Raw genomic sequence first — 23,537 nt, forward strand, 5'->3', positions numbered from 1 at the left:
GATTCAGCTCTACACGTGTGTATTGAAACGAATGATCTTTCTTGGAAAGATCATATCCAAGAAAGATCGTAATTGTTACATCTATGGCCACCTTTACACAGCACAAGCTACACCAAGTCTGCAATGACATCTGGTGTGCCTATAATAAACTCTAAAGGTTTCTATATACAGTATTAAGCAAATGTTTATCTGTGCACCTCTGCTACCTAAATATATTAAAGGGATAAAGTCATGGGAAAAAAGAAAAAATTCAAAATGAATCAGTAGTGCTGCTCCAGCAGAATTCTGCACTAAAATCCATTTCTCAAAAGAGCAAACAGATTTTTTTTATATTCAATTTAAAATCTGACATGGGGCTAGACATATTGTCAATTTCCCAGCTGCCCCAAGTCATGTGACTTTTGCTCTGATAAACTTCAATCACTCTTTACTGCTGTACTGCAAGTAGGGTTGCCACCTTTTTAAATAAAATTACCGGCCAATGGTGGGGGCGGGTACTAAAGGGGCAGACCGTGATGCAAAAAGGGGCGGAGCCGGCAGTGACAACCCTAAACACAGCCCACAGTCCAGAATTGCACCTTCCATGTCACTTATGCACCGTGACAGGCGCTGCATAGCTGGGGGATTTCAATCAGGGAGGGAGGATTGAGCAGCGAAGCTGCTCAAAATTAAGTGGCGGTTCCTCCCCTCAGAATTTTACCGGCAATGTATTTGCCTTTTTTTTTTTTTTTTTTTTTAATACCGGCACCGGCCTTGAGACCCTTTTTCTGGCTGGGCTGGTTAAATACCGGCTGGGTGGCAACCCTAACTGTAAGTTGGAGTGATATCATACCCCTCCCTTTTCCCCCCACCAGCAGCCGAACAAAAGAACAATGGGAATGTAACCAGATAGCAGCTCCCTAACACAAGATAACAGCTGCCTGGTAGATCTAAGAACAACACTCCATAGTAAAAACCCATGTCCCACTGAGACACATTCAGTTACATTGAGAAGGAAAAACAGCAGCTGCCAGAAAGCATGTCTCTCCTAAAGTGCAGGCACAATTCACATGACCAGGGGCAGCTGGGAAATTGACAAAATGTCTAGCCCCATGTCAGATTTCAAAATTGAATATAAAAAAATCTGTTTGCTCTTTTCAGAAATGGATTTCAGTACAGAATTCTGCTGGAGTAGCATTATTAACTGATGCATTTTGAAAAAAACATGTTTTCCCGATTACAGGATCCTTTTAAGAAGAGTTGTCCAAACTGAAGCCAGGGCTGATTGAAGGTGCCAGCAGGCCCATGGCAAAGATCTCACTTGTGGCCCCCTTGTAATGGTCTCAATAAATTTTGAGATAGGGTTACCCTCAAAGAAGCGGTTTAATATAATAACAACAATTAAAAATAGCCTTTGGAAGTGGGGTCCAGGTGCACCGTTTAAAGGTGTTGTTTGCCTTCTAAACACTTTTTCCAGTTCAGTTGTTTTCAGATTGTTCCCCAGAAATAAAGACTTTTTTCAATTACATTCCATTATTTATTTTTAACTCTTTTTCCAAAAACTAAGTTTAAAGTTAAATGTCCCTGTTTCTGGTAGAGATGCACCGAATCCAGGATTCGGCCGAATCCTTCTGCCCGGCCAAACCAAATCCGAATCCTAATTTACATATGCAAATTAGGGTGGGAAGTGAAATCGTGCGACTTTTTATCACAAAACAAGGAAGTAAACATTTCCCCCTTCCCACCCCTAATTTGCATATGCAAATTAGGGGTTGGATTCAGTTCGGCCAAATCTTTCACAAAGGATTCGGCCGAATCCAAAAAAAGTGGATTCGGTGCATCCATAGTTTCTGGTGTTTCAGTCTGGCAGCTCAGTAATTCTGGTGCAGATTCTAAACAGTTACAATATTTAGTTAATACATTTCTCAGCAGCATCTCTGGAGTATTAGCAACTATTGTATCAATTCTAACAGCCGCTTGTAATCAAACTCAGGATTCTGCTCAGCAGGGACAAAGATAAGAAATGTATCAACTAAATGCATCTATTTAGAACAGTTTACAGGGTCGGCGACCCACCTCTCCAGAGCTGCTGTAGGTGAAAAATGACACTTTACACTTCAATATTAGAAAAACGGTGACGCATAGAAAGTAGAAAGTCATTGGAAAAAGTCAATTTCTGGTGATCTATCTGAAAACAACCCACTGTTTAAAGGTGAACAACCCCTTTAAAAATAAGAATTTTGAATTATTCACATCTAGTTCGGTTTTGCGGAGCTTTCCGAGTCATTTAGGGTCTGTCATTTCCCCCTTTTGACCATTTAGTAATGCAGCCCTGGCCACAACTGTCATATAAACACGGACACTCAGTACACGTGACAAAAGATAGGTAATATTACTGCGCAACGGCACACAATAGAGACAACGTTTTACCTGAGTCATAAAAGAAACTCACCGTTACTGCGCATTATTTTAACAGCCAGCCCGGTAACCAACCGAGTTGCCACTAGTCGCTCCATATTTTTACAAGAGACAGGCAGAGGATGATAATCAACCAAATAACCTACACGTCCAAATACCGCAAAGATATTACTTAGTACGGCAGCTTCACGTTCGAATATTTTACCACCTCACACTATAACCGCCGCCACTTTTTAAACGGAGCCAGCCTCTCTATAAACGTCATCACGCTATTGTGCGTGCAGCGAGAACTGCAAGACCCACAATTCTTTATGGCGGAAGTTTTTTTTAGCGAAGCGCAATACGTAATCCGAGAGACGTTTGACGCATGTCTAAATTATCCTGGTATTTTGATTATCTATAATGAGCGGACAGATTCCTGTTTTCTTTTTACGCCTTTTATGCGTTGATTGGGTTACCAAAAGCGATGTTTAATAAGTTCACTTAAAGAATACTTGGAAATATTTAAGGGGAAGTTTTTATGTAACGCAAGGACGTGCTTTCATGGATGACATTTTGACCGAAGAGGTGGGAGGAAGTTCACGTAAGGGGACTAGTCACGTGGTTTATTCACGTATGACGTATGTAACATCCGCCTGAAATCACATTTTCACATTCAGCTGTTCTCCTTCCTGTCATGTCACACGGCTCCACACTGTCCAATCAGCACTGAGCAGATTGATGCTTTCTCCCATCTCTTTAAAGGTACAAGCATGTCTAAAAACGAACACAGAAATGTGACGTATACAAGAAAAAAGAAGGAAAGTATCCCCTTTCAATCAAGAAAACCACCCAAAGTAAATGTTTATCCCTATATCTTTCGGAATTCGATTGGACTCTTTGATCCCGTGGCGCTGTATATCTTAATTGCCCACTTAATAAATACTCCCACAAAGTGCAAGTGCTTGATTTACATAAATTAATAGATTTCTCTCTTTATAATAGACTTATAAATCAATTACAGTGGAGACCACCCATCTTCAATTTCTCTTTCCCACTTTCTCATGGAATCAGAGCTAAATCTGTACTGTAATTGATTTATAAGTGAATTTATCACAACCTGTTGGCACTTTAGCACTCAATATTGGTATTTTAATTGATTTTTAATATTTCAATGTTCACTAATACTTAATGAACTGTTTATGAAATACAAATTATAAAGCATATATATTAATTAATTGAAAATCTATTTGATTTTTAATTCTACTTTCATTGAGCACTTATTCACTCTATAAACATCAATTCATTTTTAATAAACTCAATTGAGGCTAATCTATTAATTTATGTAAATCAAGCACTTGCACTTTGTGGGAGTATTTATTAAGTGGGCAATCAAGATATACAGAGCTACGGGATCAAAGGGTTCAATCCAATACCGAAAGATATAAGGTTAAACATTTACTTTGGGTGGTTTTCTTGATTGAAAGGAAATACTTTCCTTCTTTTTTCTTGTATAAATCCTTAAAGGGATACTGTCATGGGGAAAAATTTTTTTTTCAAAATGAATCAGTTAATAGTGCTGCTCCAGCAGAATTCTGCCCTGAAATCCATTTCTCAAAAGAGCAAACAGATTTTTTTATATTCAATTTTGAAATCTGACATGGGGCTAGACATTTTGTCAATTTCCCAGCTGCCCCAAGTCATGTGACTTGTGCTCTGATAAACTTCAATCACTCTTTACTGCTGTACTGCAAGTTAGAGTGATATCACCTCCCTCCCTTTTTCCCCCCAGCAGCCAAACAAAAAAACAATGGGAAGGTAACCAGATAGCAGCTCCTTAACACAAGATAACAGCTGCCTGGTACATCTAAGAACAGAACTCAATAGTAAAAACCCATGTCCCACTGAGACACATTCAGTTACATTGAGAAGGAAAAACAGCAGCCTGCCAGAAAGCATGTAAGAGAGTGAATTGTGTTGTGGGTGGGTGAAAGAGTTAAAATGTTATTTGTGAACTATGTGATGTTATTGAGAGTTTGTATGTAAAACTGTGTAAATGGTTATTTTAAAAAAACACTAGGTGGCAGTAGAGTGTTATAGTTAGAAGCAATTCTGTTTTTCTACCACTAGAGGGAAATTTCCCCAAATTGGGTATAAAAGGGCAGCCACACCCTAATCAGAGGCTTTTGATGGGAAGAGGCGAAGTGATGAAAGAGTTTCGTTGAGAAGAAGAACACTGGCCCGGAATCAGGTAGTTAACTAGATAGGAAGTTTCAGTAATAGCTGGCACTAGGTGTCAGATATAGAAAGAGAAAGAAAGGAGAGTCTTTTGCCCCGACAAGGAGCATAGTCAGATTAGGATCCGGGGAATAATTCCCAAGATAGGGTGATAGTGGTGAGGTTGTTAGGCAAGAGAGGGTGGAAGTAGAAGACTTCAAGTCAAGGTGGCTGGTACCCGCCGGAGTGGTCAAGGGGCACTAGTCGAGTGCCGGATGATCGAAGCGGGGGACTGGTGGAATGGTGAAGGGGTGTAGTGGTGCACCGGATCACCGAGCCAGACCAATGAGGATCAGCAGGTTGTGATTAAAAAGAAAACCCTATTCTAATCGCTGAGTGGTAATGCACAGACTACTAAGTCGGAAAGCAATTGTAAAACTTTAAGTGGAAATGACTGTTGAAAGGTCTGTTGAGTTTTGTATCTGACTGCCAGTGACGTACAAGAAAATAAACAATTTTTTAAGAGCTGGTGTTCTCGACTTTCTTATGTTGGGGGCGTGTGTTGAGAAATTCCCCTTACAAGCATTTCTCTCCTAAAGTGCAGGCAGAAGTCACATGACTGGGGGCAGCTGGGAAATTGACAAAATGTCTAGCCCCATGTCAGATTTCAAAATTGAATATATAAAAATCTGTTTGCTCTTTTGAGAAATGGATTTCAGTGCAGAATTCTGCTGGAGTAGCACTATTAACTGATGTGTTTTGAAAAAAACATGTTTTCCGATGACAGGATCCCTTTAAATACTGACAGAAGTCAGATCCCCTTTTTTCAATCAATACTATATATCTGACGACAGATAATTTCCTTTTAATTGAACAGAAATGTGACTGTAATGGAAACAAATATATATTTTCCCTCACATATCTTGTGATATTTATGCATTCCTATTTGGTGCTTTCCTGTTCTTCCCCACACCTTTTGTCTTCTGACCATTCACTTATACCTCCCAACATTTAGGAAACAGAAAAAGGGACAATAAGATATGTCGCACATAGCGCAGAGAAATTTTTTAGTCACACCCATTTTTGTGGCCACGCCCATAATTGCCATGTTCATGTTTCATGATTTGGCAGGTTATGAAACTTTGAACACATTTCTGTGTTTTTTATATGTTATTACAGTTTTGCAAATGAAGGTGAATTGCCCTTTAAGCTGTGAGTCTTCGTTCTTATCTTTTCAAATTGTTACAAAAGTATCTATTCTGGGCTGTCTGCCAAGATCCAATTAATTTAGAAACTTTGGGGCAGATTTATCAAGGGTCAAAGTGAATTCAAGGGAATTTTCGAAGTAAAAAAAAAAAAATCAAAATTCGAAGTAATTTTTTGGATACTTTGACCATCGAATAGGATACTACAACTTTGACTTCGAATTCGATTCAAAGTAAAATCGTTTGAATATTCGACCATTCGATAATTGAAAACTTCGATTTCAATACTTCGCCAAATTAAACCTGCCGAAGTGCTATGTTAGCCTATAGGGACCTTCTAGAGAATTTTTCTAAGTTTTTGGAAGTCTAAGTAAAATCATTTGATCGATCCCTGAAATCCTTCGAATGTTTAGAGTCAAAGGATTTAATCGTTCGATCGAACAATTTTACTTCGACCACAGGATACCCAAATTCGATGAAAAAAACTTCGAAATGCAAAGTCAAAGTATTTCAATTCGATGGCCGAATTTCGAAGTATTTTTAACTTCGGAATTTGACCCTTGATAAATCTGCCCCTTTGTATCTGTTTCTGGCTGTTCAGTGCAGCAGATCAAAGAGAAACTCTGGACTTATCAGTACAAATCCGTGACAGCGAGTTGAGCTGTCAAAAGCGGGACTGTCCCACTCAAAACAGGACAGTTGGGAGGTATGCTTCCTTATTTCAATTTCCATTCTGTGCTGCCCCCACCCCTGCTTTTTGCTCCTTTTTTTTTTATAGGGGTATAGGGGTACAGAAAGAAAGAAGGGGGGATAGGGAAAAAAAAGGGGGGGCAGAATGCATATACAAATTGTACAATAAGTGATCTTTCATATTGAAATAACATAATCACATTTAGATTATTTTAAATGCAGTTGTAAGAGAGCATAATCAAGTTTTAGCGTATCTTTGAGTAAACATATTTGAGAGAGAGCACAATGGTTTCTTATTTCTAGCAAAGGACAAGTTGTTCTATCTGTACGGTTTTAACTCTATAATGAGAAGGTTTGTATAGCATTGGAGTTACTAGGTGAATCCTTCCTATAACTTAATCAATTTCAGATAATTGATCCAGGGGGACCATGTCTGCAAGTATTTAGTATTTTTATTATGAATGATTGCTGTGATCTCTTTTAATTTCCTGGTTTCTTCCAGGATCCATTCCTGACATGAGGGTAGTGTCGTATCCTTCTATTTTTTTTTGGATCAAGGCTTTTGCTGTCTGCATCATATGTAACAGCAGTTTATTTGTAATTATGGAATTTGAGACTTGGTCATAATGAAGTATAAGTTTTGGTAGAAAATTTGTGGCTACCATTTCCCCAGTTACTTTCTCCATGATCTTAATTACCTTGTGCTAATATCTGTGCATTACATTGCATTGGTACCAGATATGTCTGAACATGCCTTCTTGTTGTTTAGATCTCCAACATTGGCTTTGGGCTTCCTGGAAACATTCACTTCAGTCTGACCGGTGTATAATACCATCTGGTTATAAGTTTATAGACAAATTCCTGTGTTTTGGATGCTGTAAATGATTTGTAGGTGGAGAGGTAAATCTTTTTCCATTGATCTTGATGAAGATTTAATTTTAGTTCCTTTTTCCATTTTACCTGGTGCAATGGAGTCTCTGCTGAGGTGCTTTTCAGTAGCTTTTGATATATGATTGACATATTGTTTTTGAGATTGGTGTTATTGGCAATCACATTTTCCCAACAAGTATAATGAGTTCTTATGTTATATATCTGACAGGCATCAAGGTAGTGATGGATTTGATTATAATTCCATGAGTCCCTTGGATGTGTACCCCATCTTTTTTGTAGTCTCTTTAGAGAAATAAAAATATATAATGTCAATAACATATTACCTTTTATTCTATACCCATATGAACTGTCTAATACAGGACCGTTTAGGACAATAATATTAAGTAACTACTCTGAACAAACTTCCTCAAATAGTTAAATGTATCTATCTATTCTTGGGTACAGAGCTTTATACAATGTGTCTGATTTTGCGACTTAAACTATATGTGATACAATGTTGCACTCAGCCTGGGTGCCTGGGGAAGGATTTGATGTTCTGACATTATAGACAGAATTACTTTTGAGAGTATAGAATGTTTCCGTTTTTGGTATTCCAAACTACATTTTAAACTACATATGATACACTGTAGCGTTCGGTTTTTTGGTATTCCAAATTATATATGATACACTGTAGCATTTAACCAGATGCCTGTGAAAAGAACTGATGATCTGTCATTTCAGGCAGAACTGTCTTTGACAGCATCGAACAAACCCTTTGCCTATGACGCAAAATTCCCTTGCGACGCTTGTAAGCTCATTCGCTACTGAGACGTGACGCTAATTACGTCACTGCGCTCTCTGATTGGTCCATTTCAATCGGCACCGGCTGTCTCACGGTTATAAATAGAGGTGCAATGACGGCTCTCCATAGATGCCTTTGACAAAGCCCGTGACTGAACGGGCGAAACGCGCGTCAGGCGCAATTTTAGTTTTTGGCTAGGCAGGCGTCGGATAGAGACAATGCTCATAGCTTGGGAATAACGGATCGGGAGGGTACGTCTTGAGGGTGAAGGGGTTGGTTATCGGATGATCCGTGGGGCGAACATACTTGCTAATTACAATTTACAATCACTTGCCACTAAGGCTGCTTTTTAGGCCTCGACATATCAATCACCCTGCAGGGTGTTTGTAGACCTGAAGGGAGGGATCCTAAGGTGGGAGAAGGGGTGGCATGTGGGGAACTGATACCTCTCCAATAGCATTAATCGTCAAATAATCGCAAGGACTGAGTGGTTCGCTCCAACCGACAGTCACTCTCAGGTTACCTTATCCCTCCTATCCCTGGCTTATCAGTCAATCAGCCTCCTGCCTAACCAACATTTTAATGTTGTTATCTAGATATAATTTTATTGGTCATATTAAAAGTTAAGTTTTAATCATTACTTCATTTGTTTGTTCACAACATATGGATGGGAAGGTGCAATGTAAAGGGTCATTTCTTTCTCTTTCTTTTTCATTATTAACTATTATCTGACCCTGCACACCATCTTTCACTTTGGATGATTGGTGCTCCCCAACTCTCTACCTATTTCATCTTTAGAGAAATAACTTTATTTCGTTTTACAAAGTCTTTCATTAGCGTTGATCTATTCTGATAGTTGCCCCTCTGTCAAACATTTTCTCTTCTAAGCTCGGGGGGAAGTCATGTTTCTCATAGCTTTTTTGCCAGACCTTGAGAGTGGCTGATATTTTTGGGTGTTGTAGAATATAGTGTGGGGGTTGAAGTTTGTGTGTCCATATATGATTTATCAATGGTATTTTTGTGACAGCTTGTTCGACCTCTAACCATAGTTTCTCTTTTTCCTGTAGGTTCCATTGTAGGATGTGAGAGAGATGGATTGCTTTATAGTAAAGGTAAGTGTGTGGGACAGCGAGTCCACCTTCTAGTTTAGGGCGTGTGAGCAGGGAGTAGGCTATTCTTGGGTTTTTATTTGCCCAAATAAAGTTAGAGAATATTGTTTTCAGTTTTGTGAAGAATACTGTAGGTATTAGTAGGCATTGAAGTATGTATAATAATTTTGGCAGTTCTATCATTTTGATTGCCTGCATTCTTCCAGGCCACGAAAGACATATGTGTCGCCAGTTATTCAGCATTTTTGGGATGCTCGTTGAGAATGGTTAAATATTATCCCTATAAAGTTTGGTTAGATCATTTGAGAGAAAAATTCCTAGGTACTTTATCGGTTTGACTGCCCATTGAAATGGGAAGCTGCTGGATAGTTGTTGTACGGTATGTTTCGGAAGATTTATGTTTAGTGCTTCAGATTTACTGAAATTTATTTTGAAGTTAGAGAGAGATCCGAGAGTTTTGAAAATGTTAATTAAGTTAGGCAGTGAAGTGTTGGGTTTTATAATGAATAATAGTAGGTCATCGGCAAAAGCTGCTGCTTTGTGCTCAGTTTTGTTGATTACTAGACCTGTCACATCTTGGTTTGCTCTAATGGTATTTAACAGAGTTTCCATAACCATTATGAATAGGATGGGAGAAAGAAGGCAACCCTGTCTAGTCCCATTGTGGATGCGTATACTTTGAGATAGTATGCCATTGGTTCTCACCCTAGCTGTAGGTGAGTCATACAATGTCATGATTTTTGCAATTAGACTTTCTGGGAGGCCAAATGCTAATGTGAGTTTGAGAAAATCCTAGGAGACCCGATCAAAGGCCTTCTCTGCGTCTGTCGTTCGTTAATATGAGAGATGGAATGGATTTAGTTTTGGAATGATGTATTAATGAAAGTACTTTTGTTGTATTTAGTAACTATGCCGAAACATTAAAACATTATTAAAAACAAGCAGTACTGCATCTAGAGAGAGGGCCCTCACCCAAAAGTACTTAATGGTTAGCAATGGTTAGTAAGCATGTTAGGCTACTTGCCGTCCCAGTGCGTCCCGGTGGTGCTGGTGTTAAACCTTGGCATTGATGTATGACTGCTGGAAACTGGTCGGATTGAATCTGCAGGGGCAACGTGGTCAGTCCCATAAAATATTGCAGCGATTCAGCTCTCGCAATAATGTGGAGGGTCAATTAGACTCCTTTGTACTTGATACATCTCACCTATTGAAAAGAAATCAATGGACTAACCCTGGATTCAGATTGTATACTAGTAGGGTTAGATGTGGAGGCCCTTTACATGAGTATACCACATTAGGATTAGAAGCCATCAGGCTAATTGTTGAAAGAATTCACAAACCAATCACAATACAACATAATTTCATTTTACAAGCCCTAAATTTTGTTTTACATCACAATGTTTTTTTGTTTGATGGTATTCATTACTTACAAAAACAGGGCGTGGCCATGGGTGCCAAATGTGCCCCGAGCTATGCTAATCTATATTTTGGCGAGTGGGAGCGCCACATATTCACATCAGAGGATTATGACATGTACCTCTGTGACATCATCAGATGGCACAGGTACATCGATGATATTATGCTAATTTGGCAGGTCCCCGAATATCTTTTAAAAGAATTCATGTCAAAACTCAATACAAATAACTTTAATCTATCTTTTACAATGAACTATGACAGTTCTAAACTTGATTTCTTGCATATAGAAATCAAAAAAGATTCATGGGGACTTGTGTCCACTAATTTATTTAGGAAACAAACAGCAAGTAATAGTCTTTTGCATGCCAAGTCCATGCATCCTTCCAAATGCTTTGAGGGCATTCCCAGGGGCCAATATGTTAGATTGAGGAGGATCTGTTCTTTGGATGAGGACTTCAAGCAGGAGGCCTACAAATTATATCAGAGATTTAAAACACAGGGTTATAAAACTCGGTCCCTTCACAAAGCATATCAGTGGGCCCTGGCACAAAATAGGGAGGACCTACTCTATAGTTGTAAAAAACTTAGAAACTACAAAGAGGGTTCATCTCATCAGGGTCAAACTAGACTCATTTTGACCTATAACGATAATGATAGAGATATTAGATCTATAATACACAAGCACTGGGACATTTTGTCCAAAGATTCAGCCTTATCCAATTTGGTTCCCCCACGCCCATTGTTTATGTACAAACGCAATACCAGTATTGGGGATATGTTGACTCAAAGTCATTTTCAGAAACACACAAGAAAGACCTGTTGCAGGACACCTGGCAGCTTCAGATGTGGTTCCTGTGAACAATGCCGTTTCATCAAATTGTCTAACACATTTCCACCATGCCATGGAGAGCTTTAGTGATACTATTGTAGCCATTGGAGCGTGTACCATTGCCTCAATATATAAAATATTGCACCATTATGGATTCCTGTATCACACTTATGCACAGCAAAAATTTAGGCTGTGGAGCCAATGGACACTCGGACACAATGATTGGACATTGGATTCTATTAAAACATTGTTTGGATTTAACCAATCACTGAGGCCATTCATGTCACTAATGGTTGCTGTTCTCTTTAAGACCGCGTCATTTCCATTATTCAGCCTCTTGACTAAGCTACTGTGGTAGCGAAACAGCTGTCGAGGCGCAGTCCTGCGCGAAGAGGAAGGGGGCCCCCATACCCATGAACCTGTGGAAGAAGCTCAAGGTGCGGCTCATTACCAGTGCGGACCCTTCGAACTGTTGGTGATCTGGTAGTGACACTTTCGGATGCCTGGTCTGTATAAACTTTATTTTTGCTTGCATCTCGCTGCACTAACACTGGGAGCGCTAGTGGCTGTACCAGTAACATAGTAACATAGTAAGTAAGGTTGAAAAAGGACACACGTCCATCAAGTTCAACCTTTTTTTTTTTTTTATATCTGCCTAACTGCCAGTTGATCCAGAGGAAGGCAAAAACCCATCTGAAGCCTCACCAATTTGCCTCAGAGGGGGAAAAAATTCCTTCCTGACTCCAAAATGGACTAGTCCCTGGATCAACTTGTACTATGAGCTATCTTCCATAACCCTGTATTCCCTCACTTGCTAAAAAGCCATCCAACCCCTTCTTAAAGCTATCTAATGTATCAGCCTGTACAACTGATTCAGAGAGAATTCAACGTCTTCACAGCTCTCACTGTAAAAAACCCCTTCCGAATATTTAGGCGGAACCTCTTTTCTTCTAATCGGAATGGGTGACCTCGTGTCAGCTGGAAAGACCTACTGGTAAATAAAGCATTAGAGATTATTATATGATCCCCTTATATATTTATACATAGTTATCACATCACCCCTTAAGCACCTCTTCTCCAGTGTGAATATCCCCAATTTGGCCAGTCTTTCCTCATAGCTAAGATTTTCCATACCTTTCACCAGCTTAGTTGCCCTTCTCTGTACCCTCTCTAATACAATAATGTCCTGTTTGAGTGATGGAGACCAAAACTGTACGGCATATTCTAGATGGGGCCTTACAAGTGCTCTAAACAGTGGAAGAATGACCCCCTCCTCCCGTGACTCTATGCCCCTTTTAATACAGCTCAAGACCTTATTTGCCCTTGATGCTGCTGACTGGCATTGCTTGCTACAGCCAAGTTTATCATCTACAAGGACTCCTAGGTCCTTTTCCATAATGGATTTGCCTAGTGCAGTACCATTAAGGGTATAAATGGCTTGGATATTTTTACATCCCAGGTGCATGACTTTACATTTATCAACATTGAATCTCATTTGTCAAGATCGTGTTGCAAGGATGCCACATCCTGGATGAAATTATTTGAGCTGGATAGTTTTGTGTCATCTGCAAAAACTGATACATTACTTACAACACCCCTCCCCAAAGTGGACCTAATTCCGAGCCCGGGGGACCCCACTAAGAACCTTACTCCAAGTAGAGAATGTACCATTAAAAACCACCCTCTGTACCCGATCCTGTAGCCAGTTTCCTATCCATGTGCAAACAACTTCATTAAGCCCAACAGATCTTAGTTTAGAAAGCAGTCATTTGTGGGGCACAGTATCAAACGCTTTGGCAAAATCCAAATAGATCACATCTACTGCCCCCCACTGTCCAGCATCTTACTTACCTCATCATAAAAAGCAATCAAATTTGTCTGACATGACCTCTCCTTCATAAAGCCATGCTGATTGCTGCTCATAATGCCATTGACTAGGACAAAATTTTGAATGTGATTCCTTAACAAGCCTTCAAATAATTTGCCCACCACAGCTGTCAAGCTTACTGGCCTATAATTGCCAGGCTGAGATCATAATCCCTTTTTAAATATTGGAATTACATCAGCTTTTCTCTAATCCAGTGATGAAAAGTGAATGTGAGCTGATGAAAGTGAATGTGAGAAAATCAGAAATAGGGGCTGGTCTTAAACTGAACTAAGCTCTCTTAGAACCCGGGGGTGTATGCCATCAGGCTCTGGAGCCTTGTTTACATTAATTTTTATTAAAGCTTTATGAATCATATCCTGAGTCAGCCACTGACTAGATTGAGCTGAGCCATTAGTGCAGCTATAAAGTGAGAGGGAGAGTGTACTACGGAGAGGGCTGCAATATTTTATGGGACTGACCACCCCTGCAGATTCAATCCGACCAGTTTTCAGCAGTCATACATAAACGCCAAGGTTTAAGCGTTATATATAACATTGTAAAGCCTAATACCAGCACCAGCACTGGGACGGCAAGTAGCCTAACATGCTTACTAACTATTGCTTCTACTAACTTTGAGGAATATCCTTGAAACTTTACCTAACACCTAGGTCTTGTGATTAATTTAATATATTATAGTTGGTATTGTTTGTTATAAAATTGTCCAGGAGGAGAAGTTTTGGGGGTTAAGTCCCAGTTTCAGCATAGTTACTATTTACATACTTGTTTGAGGACACCCCAACCCCTCTTTACTCTTGGCTATTTTCATTAATTACCTCACTCTGCTTATCCCTAGATATGTCTTAATTCTTTTGTTGTATTGTCTTTTCCCTCTCTTCTGGGTATAAATCCGCATTGCTCCGGGTGTATTAAGTTGGGTATCAGGTTTTTTAATCTGTTGGCCATCAGTTTCGCAAATATCTTCAAATCGAAGTTTATCAAGGATATCAGTCTATAGTTTCCACACTGGGAGTGGTCTTTGTTAGATTTGGGTATGATAGTTATGTGTGCTTCCTGGGACTGCTTAGTTATCTTACATTTATCTCCAATAGAGTTTAGATATTTAAGTAGTGGAGTGTTGATCAGATCTTTAAAAGTTTTGTAGAAGCAGGCTCCATAACCATCAGGGCCAGGGCTTTTATTATTAGGGAATTAGTTAATTGTTTCCTGTAATTCCTTCTCGGTGTATACTGAGTTAAACCACTCAGCATTTTCTTTTGAAATTTTTCTCAGATTTGCCTTAAAAATGAAGTCCGCCATTTTCTGTTGTGTTTCCAAAGAATTCGGTTTTGTTTGTAATTGGTATAGCTCCTGGTAGAATTCTTGGAAGCATTTTGCTATTTTGGGAGTTGTATATTGTGGTTGTTGTTTCTTATCCAGTACCATTGTTATATGTTATATGAGTCGTGTTTTGTGCTTTTTTGAGAAGCTTAGTATGATCTTTGCTTACTATTCAAATATGCTTTTTGAGTATTGAGTTCTAGTAGGACCTTAAGTTGTGTATGTTTGCTTTCTAATTCTAGTAGAGTTGTTGAGGCTAGTGTAGCTTTGTGGACATTTTTTCAGTTTGGATCCCAGTGATGTTAGATGGCCTCTAGTTACACATTTAATCGTTTCCCATAATATGCCTGGGTCTATTTGAGGTGTCTCATTTTCTTTTATCGTTTGTTGTATTTTAATTGCTAGCAATTTTTTGTTGTTTTTCTCCATGAATTAAGTAATTGTTCAGTTTCCAGTTGTATTCTGGTTTGGTAGAATTTGGAATATTAAATTCCATGATTACTGGTGCGAGATCTGAGAGTACAATTTCTCCGATTTGTGCTTTGGTGACCAGGTGTAGCCAGTTTTGTTTAATGAAGATATAGTCTATTCAATCGAAAGTTTTAGAGTAGCGGGTATAGTCTTTTGTTTTAGGTTTCATTAATCTCCAAGTGTCAATCAGATGCATTTCAGAGAGGGATTTTTTCACCTGTTTAAGTTTTCTGTAGGAGATATTGAATTTATTTTCTGGAGTCCCAGGTTGGATTAAGTGCTAAATTTAAGTTTCCGCCTAGGATGACTAGACCTTCTGCAAAGGATTTAAGATCGGTTAGTCTTTGTCGTGTGTGATTAACTTGACAAGAATTAGGGGCGTAGATATTGGCTATGCTTCATTTGGTGTTATTCACCATGCCTTTGATCATGATGTATCTGCCTTCTTTGTCCTGTTTTACTGCAGCAAGTTTAAATGGGACTGATTTATGTATCATGATCATTAATCCTGTTGCCTTTTTCAGAGGGCTATTGCTCTTATATATTGAGCTGTAAGTGTGTGTAGGTATCTTTGGAGCTTTCGTTTCTTTAAAGTGAGTTTCCTGTAAAAGAACTATTTTTGCTTTAGCTTTGGAACATTCTTTAAAAATTTGTGCTCTTTTCTTTGGTTCTTCAAACCATTGGCATTCAGGGAATATACAACACATTTATCCAATACCATTTTAAAACCTGTTGAATAGTGCTTTGAATTTTTTTTGCATTTCTAACACCACTGTCTTTTGAAACAATTGTCTCTCTGTAGAGAGTGGATAGAATAGGTAGAGAGATAGAGAGAGTAACTGGGTAGGGGATAACAGGTGTATGGTCTACTAGCTGCACCAAAAAGGGTTCAGGAATTACCCTGAGAGTAGTTGGGTTCTGTGGCGGCTTAAAGGTGAACTTGGGGGGAATGTGGTCGCCCATGTTGGTGTCGACCTCACAGGGTGTTGGTATGGGGCACATTATTGGACCTGTCCACTTCAGTGGCAGGCCTAAGTCATAATGCTTGTTTCTTATAGTGTTATGAATAAATAGCAGAGTTGTGACTTAAAGACACTATAAACACTGTGTGTGACACAATGTATTGTGTATTATTTATTATTAGTTATTAAGTGGGCAAATTCAGAAGGTAGAGAGAGGGTAAGGGGAGGCAGAACAAGCTGTTTAGTGTAAACAACTTTTAAACATTGCAATCAAAATATTACAACCTTTAAACCAAGAAACAGAAAAAATGTGGTATCATATTGACATATATTATAATTCTAATTACAGCATTTACTGATTTGCCTTTGCAAATGTCCATGATTCAGTCATTAGGCCTATTCTCAGCTTGGTCAGAGATCCAATGGGGTGTGCGTCTGGGTGTCACTGTTTTCCATTCACCCTGCAGAGTAAACTCTATTTCGGGGCCTTTGCTTCCTGCTGTGTCCCATCCTGGTAATGCAATTGGCTCAAGTTGTAGCTTGTGAAGAAAGGATTCTGTCTCCTGTGAAGATCTCAGAATGTATTGTATTTCATCTTTCCTGGCCATGTGTAAGGGCCCGAAGGCACAGTAGGAGTGCGGACCAAGGAGGAGGCAGGTAACAGCCGAGTTGAGGTAACAGAAGGATAAGGCAATAGAATAGTCGTAGTTCAGGCAAAAGGTTCAGTCCAGGCAGCAAAGGGTCAATCCGAATAACAGGCAAGGTAGGTACACAGGGAATCAGTCAATAAAATCACACCCAGGAATTCACGAAGATAAACCTATACTTGGGCAATGTCTGTAATGTCCAGAGGGCTTTATATAGGCCAGGTTTGGCGCCAAGGTTTGAGCGCAATGGCATGCTGATGCTGGCGTCCTGGCGCTGACGCTCTGACGCCAGCGGCCATTCTGACGCCGGCGACTATTCCGTCGCCGGCGACCAATCGGCAAGCGGGAGGACGCAGGCGTCATAGTGCTGCGACCAGCAGGATCCACATGGTGGGGCCAGGAGTCGCCATCTTGGACGCCGTCACCATCTTGGGAAGAAACCTCTATTTCCATTACAGTGCCCCCTTCCTTAGGGGGGGCCTCAGGACCGCCATGACTAGGACTGGATGGAAACTGTTTGTGAAATCTTCGGATAAGGGGAGCATGGACGTCCGAACTTTTCACCCAGGAGCACTCCTCAGGACCAAACCCCTTCCACCCAATCAAATACTGTAACACACCCCTGGAAATCCGAGAGTCCAGAATCCTCTTGACTTCAAACTCCTGGTGCCCATCAACAAGAACAGGAGTAGGAGAGGAAGAAGAAGAAGAAGAATTTGTTGCAGGCTTGAGGAGAGACACATGGAAGACATTAGGAACCCGCATTTCGGGGGGAAGCTGAAGACGAACCGCCACAGGATTAATAATCTCAATAATAGGAAAAGGACCAATGAACTTGGGGCCAAGTTTGGGGGTAGGGACTCTGAGACGGATGTTTTGTGTAGAAAGCCAGACTTTGTCACCAAGGTTATATTGAGGAGACGAAATTCTTTTCTTGTCAGTGAATTTCTTCTGAGAAAGAGATCTCTTTTCCAAATTAGCCTTAGTGGCGACCCAGATAGCGAGCATGTGAGCGGCTTGATCATTGGCTGCAGGAACGTCTGTGAGAAGAAGGTCTTGAGGAAATGCTAGAGGATTCAACCCATAGACACAAAAGAATGGAGATTTCTCAGAAGAAGCGTGCATAGCATTATTGTGAGCAAATTCCGCCCAAGGGAGAAGATCTGCCCAGTCGTCCTGGCACAAAGACACATGGCAACGAAGAAATTGCTCCAAAGCTTGGTTGACAGAGGAAAACTGGAGAGAGATATGAAGTGCTTTACATAAGGATCTCCAAAATTTGGAAACGAATTGGGAACCTCTGTCGGATACCACTTCAGCCGGGAATCCATGAAGGCGAAAGATATGCTGAATAAATAATTTAGAAAGTTCTTGAGCAGAAGGCAGCTTGCGTAGAGGAATGAAATGGGCCATCTTGCTGAATCTATCAATCACGACCCAGATGACCGTATGACCGAGGGAGACAGGTAAATCCTCAATGAAATCCATCGCCAAATGAGTCCATGGACGGGAGGGAATGGGCAAAGGTAGAAGCAATCCCTTAGGAGGAGAGTGACCGGACTTGGAAGCTGCACAAATGGAACAAGAAGAGATAAAGTCTTTGACGTCCTTTCGAAGAGAAGGCCACCATACCAGGCGAGACAGAAGTTCAGTAGTCTTCTTGATTCCAGGGTGGCCGGCCTGTTTGGAATTATGGGACTGAGAAAGGATGGAGTGACGAAGATCTGGAGGAACAAATGCGACTCCCAAAGGAGTATCACCAGGAGCAGAGGACTGTGCAGATAACAACTGGGAAGCCATGGTAGGAAATAAGGCAGAAATAATCTTGATGGGAGGCACAATGGGTTCAGGATCTTCGGAACTAGTATCTTCGGGAATGAAGCTTCTAGAAAGAGCGTCTGCTCTCTTATTTCTGGACCCTGGACGAAATGTGATAATGAAGTTGAATTTAGAGAAGAAGAGTGCCCATCTAGCTTGCCTGGGATTAAGACATTTGAGAGACTGGATGAATTCAAGGTTTTTGTGATCAGTAAAGATAGACACAGGCACAGAAAAACCTTCCAACAAATGTCTCCACTCTTCAAGCGCCAGTTTGACAGCCAACAGTTCACGATTTCCCACGTCATAGTTCTGCTCAGGAGAAGAAAACTTTTTAGAAAAGAAAGCACAAGGATGCAATTTCCCATCGTTAGAAGACCTTTGGGACAAGACAGCTCCGGCCCCGACATCAGATGCATCCACTTCAATGAAAAATGGTAGAAGAGGATCAGGGTGTCTAAGGATTGGGGCCGAAGAAAAAGAATCTTTGAGAATCTTGAAGGCTTCTAAAGCTTGAGGAGTCCAGCATTGAGGTCTTCCACCTTTCCGGATGAGGGACAGGATAGGAGAAATTTTGGACGAGAAGCCCTTGATGAACTGTCTGTAATAATTGGCAAAACCAATGAACCTCTGGATAGCTTTAGTGCTGGTGGGGAGGGGCCAATCCTGGATCGCCGAAACTTTAGCTGGATCCATCTTGAAGCCTTGTTGGGAAATTATGTACCCCAAAAAAGGAATAGAGGAGACTTCGAAGGAGCATTTTTCCAGCTTGGCGAAAAGATTATTTTTTCTTAGACGAGATAAGACTTCCCGCACTTGGATCCGATGTTCGGTAAGGTTTGAAGAAAAAATTAGAATGTCGTCTAAGTACACGACCACACTTAGGCCAAGTAAGTCCCGAAAAACATCGTTAACAAGTTCTTGAAAAACCGCAGGAGCGTTAGAAAGTCCAAAGGGCATCATGAGATACTCGTAATGCCCATCCTGAGTATTAAATGTGGTTTTCCATTCATCTCCCTCTCTGATCTGGATGAGATTATCGGCCCCACGAAGATCTAACTTGGTAAAAATGCTGGCACCCTTGATCTGGTCAAATAACTCGGAAATGAGGGAAAGAGGGTAGCAATTTTTCACAGTTATCTTGTTCAATCCGCGATAATCGATGCACGGTCGTAAACTGCCATCTTTCTTTTCAACGAAGAAGAACCCTGCCCCAGCAGGAGAAGAAGATGGACGAATGAAGCCCCTCAGGAGATTTTCCTGGATGTACTCTTTCATCGCTGCGGTTTCAGATGGAGAGAGCGGATAAGTACGTCCTCGAGGAGGCATAGTACCAGGAAGAAGCTTAATAGGGCAATCATTAGATCGATGAGGAGGTAGAGTTTCGGCAGACTTTTTGTTGAAAACATCAGAGAAATCTTTATAGGTAGGAGTAATTGCAGGATTTGGAACAACAGAAGATACCTTGACCAGGGACTGGGCCGGAAGACAGTTCCGTTGACAAAAGAAGCTCCAGCGAGAAATTTGAGTTGCAGACCAGTCAATGACAGGATTATGGATGCGCAACCAAGGAAGTCCTAGGACTACAGGAGTCGATGGGCAATCAATTAGCAGAAACGAGAGTCTCTCAGTATGCAAGGTGCCCACTTTGAAAGATAACTCCTGAGAAGACTTGAAGATGAAGGCAGAAGAAAGAGGTCGGTCATCAATGGCTAGGACTCGGAGTGGAACTGCCAGACTTTGAAGAGGAATAGAATGACTTTCTGCAAAGGCTTTGTCCAAGAAGTTTCCAGCTGCGCCGGAGTCAAGGAAGGCTTGAGTAGTGATGGTCTTGGAAGCAAACTGGAACTGTACTGGAAGAAGAAAGCGATGAGCAGAGGATTGGGGAAAATTATCAATTCCGCCCAGGTAAGTTTCCCCAAACTTACCTAGGCAGTGGCGTTTCCCGACTTCACAGGGCACTCATGGGCAAAGTGGGATTTGCCCCCACAATATAAGCAGAGTCCCGCAGCCCTTCTCCGCAACTTTTCCTGTTCGGAAAGACGAGCACGACCAATCTGCATAGGCTCTTCAGTGGTAGTGGGAGAAGGAACCGGAGCCGAGGAGGAAGATGAGGCAGTGCTGGGAAGAACCTGTCTCTGGAAGCGAGGAGCCAGGGGTGGTTGAAACTTTCTCACTCGTTCTTTAACAACTTGGTGTTCTCTCTGACGAGTATCCACCTTGACTGCCAAGGCCACAAGATCCTCCCAGCGTGTAGGTAACTCTCGTGAGACCAAATCGTCCTTGAGGCGCATGGACAACCCATTGTAGAAGGCAGCATGATAACTGTCGTTGTTCCAGTTGGTCTCGGCAACCAGTGTGCGGAATTCGATAGCATATTCGGGCACAGAACGTGTTCCCTGACGAATCTGGAACAGGCGGGAAGAGGCAGACGCTGCCCGGCCGGGAGCATCAAATACGGTGCGCAGATCACGGATAAAGGCCTTTGAGTCATCAATCAGGGGATCCTCTTTCTCCCACAGCGGCGATGCCCATTCCAAGGCTTTACCAGTCAAGCGGGTAATGATGTATCCCACCTTGGCACGTTCCGAGACATATTGATGGGGTAGCAGTGTGAACTGGATCTCACATTGATTGATGAACCCTCTACAAGCCTCAGAATCACCACTGAAGAGCGGAGGTGCTGGAATGCGAGGTTCAGAGACATGAACCGGCGCCACTGGAATAGTGGCCGAAGCGGAGGCAGGAACCTGAACAGTAGGAGAGAGAGCAGACAATTTCTCCAAAATGGCCTCAAGGGCTTGGCCAAAGTGAGTCTGCCGAGCTTCATATGCCTCCATGCGTGAGGCTATCCCACGAAAAGCTCTTCCGAAGTCTGGTTGAGCCGAGGCCTCCTCAGATGGGTCCATGGCCCAAGTATAATGTAAGGGCCCGAAGGCACAGTAGGAGTGCGGACCAAGGAGGAGGCAGGTAACAGCCGAGTTCGAGGTAACAGAAGGATAAGGCAATAGAATAGTCGTAGTTCAGGCAAAAGGTTCAGTCCAGGCAGCAAAGGGTCAATCCGAATAACAGGCAAGGTAGGTACACAGGAAATCAGTCAATAATATCACGCCCAGGAATTCACGAAGATAAACCTATACTTGGGCAATGTCTGTAATGTCCAGAGGGCTTTATATAGGCCAGGTTTGGCGCCAAGGTTTGAGCGCAATGGCGTCATGACGCTGGCGTCCTGGCGCTGATGCTGGCATCCTGGCGCTGACGCCGGCGCCCATTCTGACGCCGGCGACCATTCCGTCGCCGGCGACCAATCGGCAAGCGGGAGGACGCAGGCGTCATAGTGCTGCGACCAGCAGGATCCACATGGTGGGGCCAGGAGTCGCCATCTTGGACGCCGTCGCCATCTTGGACGCCGTCGCCATCTTGGATGCCGTCGCCATCTTGGGAAGAAACCTCTATTTCCATTACACCATGAGGCTGAATGGATATCCCCATTTGTATTAATTTCCTTTATCTCCTAATACATCAGTAAGAGGCTTTAGCTGTTTCCGCTGTATGAGTGTGAGTCTGGAGATATCTTGAAACAGGGATATTCTGTTTTCTTCATAGGATATTTCCTTAACTTTCCTTGCTTTTTGCAATATTTCCTCTTTTTCTTTAAAATGGTCGACGCAGCAGAGTATGTCCCTAGGAGCATTTAGAGGTGCTCCTTTTGGTTTAGGTACTCTATGCTCTCTGTCTATTTGAATTTCAGTTGCAGGGTCTCTGTTTAATATACTGTTAAAGATCTGCAGCAGCACAGCATGTATTTCTTCAGCTTTAATCAGTTCAGGGACCCCTCTCACTCTGATATTATTTCTCCTTCCTCTGTTTTCTAAGTCATCTATGTGACGTCTCATATCTTCTATGTAAGTGTTTTGCTTTTGCAGCATATTGTTAAGCGCTTTTTGGTTGCAGATCGACTTACTTTGATTTGTCTCAATGTGATCAGTTCTTGTGGTCAGTGTCAGCATGTCTCTTTTTATATCTTGCAGGTCCTCTCTTATGGTGGATGTTACCTACTGGAGCATTGTTTTAATATCAGCTTTGGATGGAAGACTTTTCAGGTAGGAGTGGATGTCCTGCTCCTCTTTGCATTCACTGTCTACCTCAGACGAGTCCTGCTGCACTATATCAACATCCTCAATGCGCGTATTTGTGGCGGCCGCCATTTTGGAAAATGCTCCTGTCCTTTTTTTCTTTAAAAAAAGAGGAGCCAAGCTCACATATGAGGGAAGAGGGTGCCCACAGAAATTCGAGAAGGTCTGGGCCCCGTGGTTGGAGGCGAACTCAGCGGATCTGGCGATTTAGTCCGGCTGGGGAGAACTATAGCCCTAAGTACCAAATCAATGACCCCTCAATTTGTAATGGTTATGCTAAGCGCCCACTGTGCTGCACTGACGAGGCTTTATTGCATATCTGTATTGTTAATGCACGAGGAATTTCCTAGTCTTGCCTACATTTAAATGTGATGGTTCTTCTTTGTTGATTCTATCTACCTGTCTGTTAAAAGCAGAAATAAAATCTTTAAAAAAAAAAAAAAGAGGAGCGATGTCGTTTTTGGCATGCGATTTTTTGTCTGCTGGGGTGGCAGACGTGTGACCTCTGCTTCTGGCTGATTTGCCCATCTTAAATCGCTTGCTGAATTTTCAACTCAGGCCTGTGTGGATCAAAGCTTTTTCACTATGCTGCTATCCACTGTCCAGGCAAGCCACGCCCCCCACCTTTTCATAGTTAAACATGAAAAGAGGAAACCCATGAAACACCTCACTGCCAGCTGATTTGGTCACTTGCAGTTCTTTTATTGCTAGACAGTTTTTGAAAATGTTGTGCTCTTTTATTTAGGGGCCTTTCCTTGGGGGTCTTTTAGTTTACAATTGTGTT

General features: G+C 41.5%; 1 protein-coding gene and 1 long non-coding RNA gene across 2 annotated transcripts in view; one reads left to right on the forward strand and one right to left on the reverse strand.

The window, feature by feature from the left end:
* Positions 1 to 2,666, reverse strand: part of kif2c.S (kinesin family member 2C S homeolog) — a 34,210-nt gene extending 31,544 nt beyond the window's left edge. The window contains 1 exon segment of the mRNA NM_001086845.1: positions 2,432 to 2,666. Coding sequence (NP_001080314.1) covers positions 2,432 to 2,495 — 64 coding nt within the window. The 5' untranslated portion in view covers positions 2,496 to 2,666.
* A 126-nt stretch (positions 2,667 to 2,792) lies between these two features.
* LOC108715568 lies at positions 2,793 to 12,129 on the forward strand. The gene is made up of 3 exons (XR_005960964.1): positions 2,793 to 3,141; positions 9,228 to 9,272; positions 11,825 to 12,129. It is a non-coding gene; the product is annotated as an uncharacterized LOC108715568 (long non-coding RNA).
* The last annotated feature ends 11,408 nt before the right edge of the window (positions 12,130 to 23,537 follow it).

This window comes from Xenopus laevis, chromosome 4S (genome assembly GCF_017654675.1).
Source record: "Xenopus laevis strain J_2021 chromosome 4S, Xenopus_laevis_v10.1, whole genome shotgun sequence".
Classification (NCBI taxonomy): Eukaryota; Metazoa; Chordata; class Amphibia; order Anura; family Pipidae; genus Xenopus; species Xenopus laevis.